This window comes from Propithecus coquereli, unplaced genomic scaffold (assembly GCF_000956105.1).
Source record: "Propithecus coquereli isolate 6110/MARCELLA unplaced genomic scaffold, Pcoq_1.0 Scaffold325, whole genome shotgun sequence".
NCBI lineage: Eukaryota > Metazoa > Chordata > Mammalia > Primates > Indriidae > Propithecus > Propithecus coquereli.
Window position 1 is genome coordinate 449,233 of NW_012148897.1, and position 2,131 is coordinate 451,363.

The 2,131-nt window shown below is 31.8% G+C and overlaps 1 protein-coding gene across 1 annotated transcript in view; it reads right to left on the reverse strand.

The window, feature by feature from the left end:
- The window catches only part of KPNA4 (karyopherin alpha 4 (importin alpha 3)), a 76,436-nt gene that overhangs the window by 31,476 nt on the left and 42,829 nt on the right, over positions 1-2,131 (reverse strand). Inside the window, exons 2-4 of the mRNA XM_012650423.1 lie at positions 1,467-1,580; positions 1,321-1,350; positions 1,175-1,227 (exon numbers count right to left, since the gene is read on the reverse strand). Coding sequence (XP_012505877.1) covers positions 1,175-1,227; positions 1,321-1,350; positions 1,467-1,580 — 197 coding nt within the window. The remainder of the gene's footprint in view (positions 1-1,174; positions 1,228-1,320; positions 1,351-1,466; positions 1,581-2,131) is intronic.

The window sequence follows — 2,131 nt, forward strand, 5'->3', positions numbered from 1 at the left end:
CCAGCCTGAGCAAGAGCAAGACCCCGTCTCTACTAAAAATAGAAAGAAATTAATCAGACAACTAAAAATATATAGAAAAAAAATTAGCCAGGCATGGTGGTGCATGCCTATAATCCCAGCTACTCCGGAGGCTGAGGCAGAAGGATCACTGGAGCCCAGGAGTTTGAGGTTGCTGTGAGCTAGGCTGACGCCACGGCACTCACTGTAGCCCGGGAAAAAGAGTGAGACTCTGTCTCAAAAAAAAAAAAAGAAGTTCTTTTATCTATGGTACACAACCCTGTAATTCTATAATTTCCCTGTCTGTTCTAGGTTATTTAAGGTGAATACGCAAAAGCAGGAAAACTCTATTAAATATAAAAGGGATTCATGCACTGGATATTAGATGGACCTATAAATTCTTTTTTCACTTTGAAATGCCATAGCTAGGATCAACTGCTTGCTTAACTGTCTCTTCCCACTGATAATAACAATATTGGGTATTACTCTTACAATCATACATATACAAAAGCAACCATACTATACTGTATTATGATACAATAATGTCTTCTCCAACCTATTTGTTAATACAAAGGTCTTAGTAATAAGTTTTTCTGGCTCTTCTCGTAAAATGAGAGCATAGGTTTCACAGAAATAGAAATGTGCAAAACAACTTGGTATTTCCTACCTGGAAAGACACTGGGAGTGTATGCAGCCCTAAATCTTAATGTCTGTTTGTCTATACGCTGATGTAGTAACTTACATTTCTTGATTTATTGTTTTATCAATATGAGGACTGTCAGAAGAAGTAGCTACCTGATAAGGATTTATAAAATTAAACCTATTAATAGTAAAAAGTAAAGTTTTATAAATAATGTTTTTCTATTAGTCCATGGCACTAGTTTGTCAAATCACCTTTTTCCAAGCATCTGTATACATTACGTACATTAAAGTTTCAGTGTATTTAAAGTACACACTTTCAGCTCAAAAAATTTGTGAGTTTAAAAAATTGCCACCAATTTTAATACTATAAATCACAGAACAATTCTTTAAAATAAATACGGTTAGTTTATGACTGTTTACTATTGTTTGCTATCAAAGTTAAATTTGATTGACAGGACTACTATATAGTAAAAATCCAAAACAGAATCCCTGTGTAAGTTATAAAATTTAATTATGTCCTCAAAATTTAACTTACCTAGCAGCTTGAACTGCACTTAATTGAATTCCTTGGTTATCACTTGAAGCATTCTATAAAAAATAAAACAATTTATGATGGAGATACACAATAATAGTGTTGAGAAATACAAATGGAGAGAAAGGAAAAGAAAAAATCCAACTTACTTGAACAATAGCTTCTAGAGAGGTATTTTGCTGGGAAAAAAGTTAAAGAGAAAAAAAAACTAAGTTAAAAGGTCACTTTAAAATTCTATATTTATGTGAAATCTTTCACTGGCGGTTTTAAAGTTACCAGAATAACAGTAACTTACCACTCTATAATCGCCATCTATATCAGAGTCTTCACAGATATCTTCATGTGGTACATTCCTTCTCTTTAAGAGATGTTCATCTCTTTTATTCTTTAAAAAAAAAAAATCAAAGAACTTCAATTAAAAAAAATCTGAATACTTTCATAAAAAAGTTAGGCAATCATGTGCCAACAAACTGAAATATAAAGTGCCTTTTAAAAGTAAAATTCAAATGCAAAAAAAAAAAAAAAAAAACCAAATTGTGAATTGAACACTTAAGCAACACTAATTTGAGTCCCGAACCCCAAGTATTACATTTTTAATGACCGGTGAACTATGTAAAAAGAAACAAAACAAAAAGTTTGACTAAAAAAGAGAGTGTACAGTTTAAGCCAGAACCAAACACACATATTTATTTGAAAGTACTAAACCATTTTACACATCATCTGGGAGCTTCTCTTTATCACCTAAAAGCAAAGTCAAAGCAAAAGTTGGGCAGTTCAAAATTAGACAAAAACAATGCCTGACAAAAATCAAGGGCCATTTGAAGTTCACTTAAAATGTATGGGGCAAATTTATAAATATATTCTCAACTATAACCAACTTGAAAAGTTGATGAAATTTGTAAGTAACAAGTTCTTTTCAGGGCATAACTACTGGCCACTAATAGCATAACTATTTAGTAT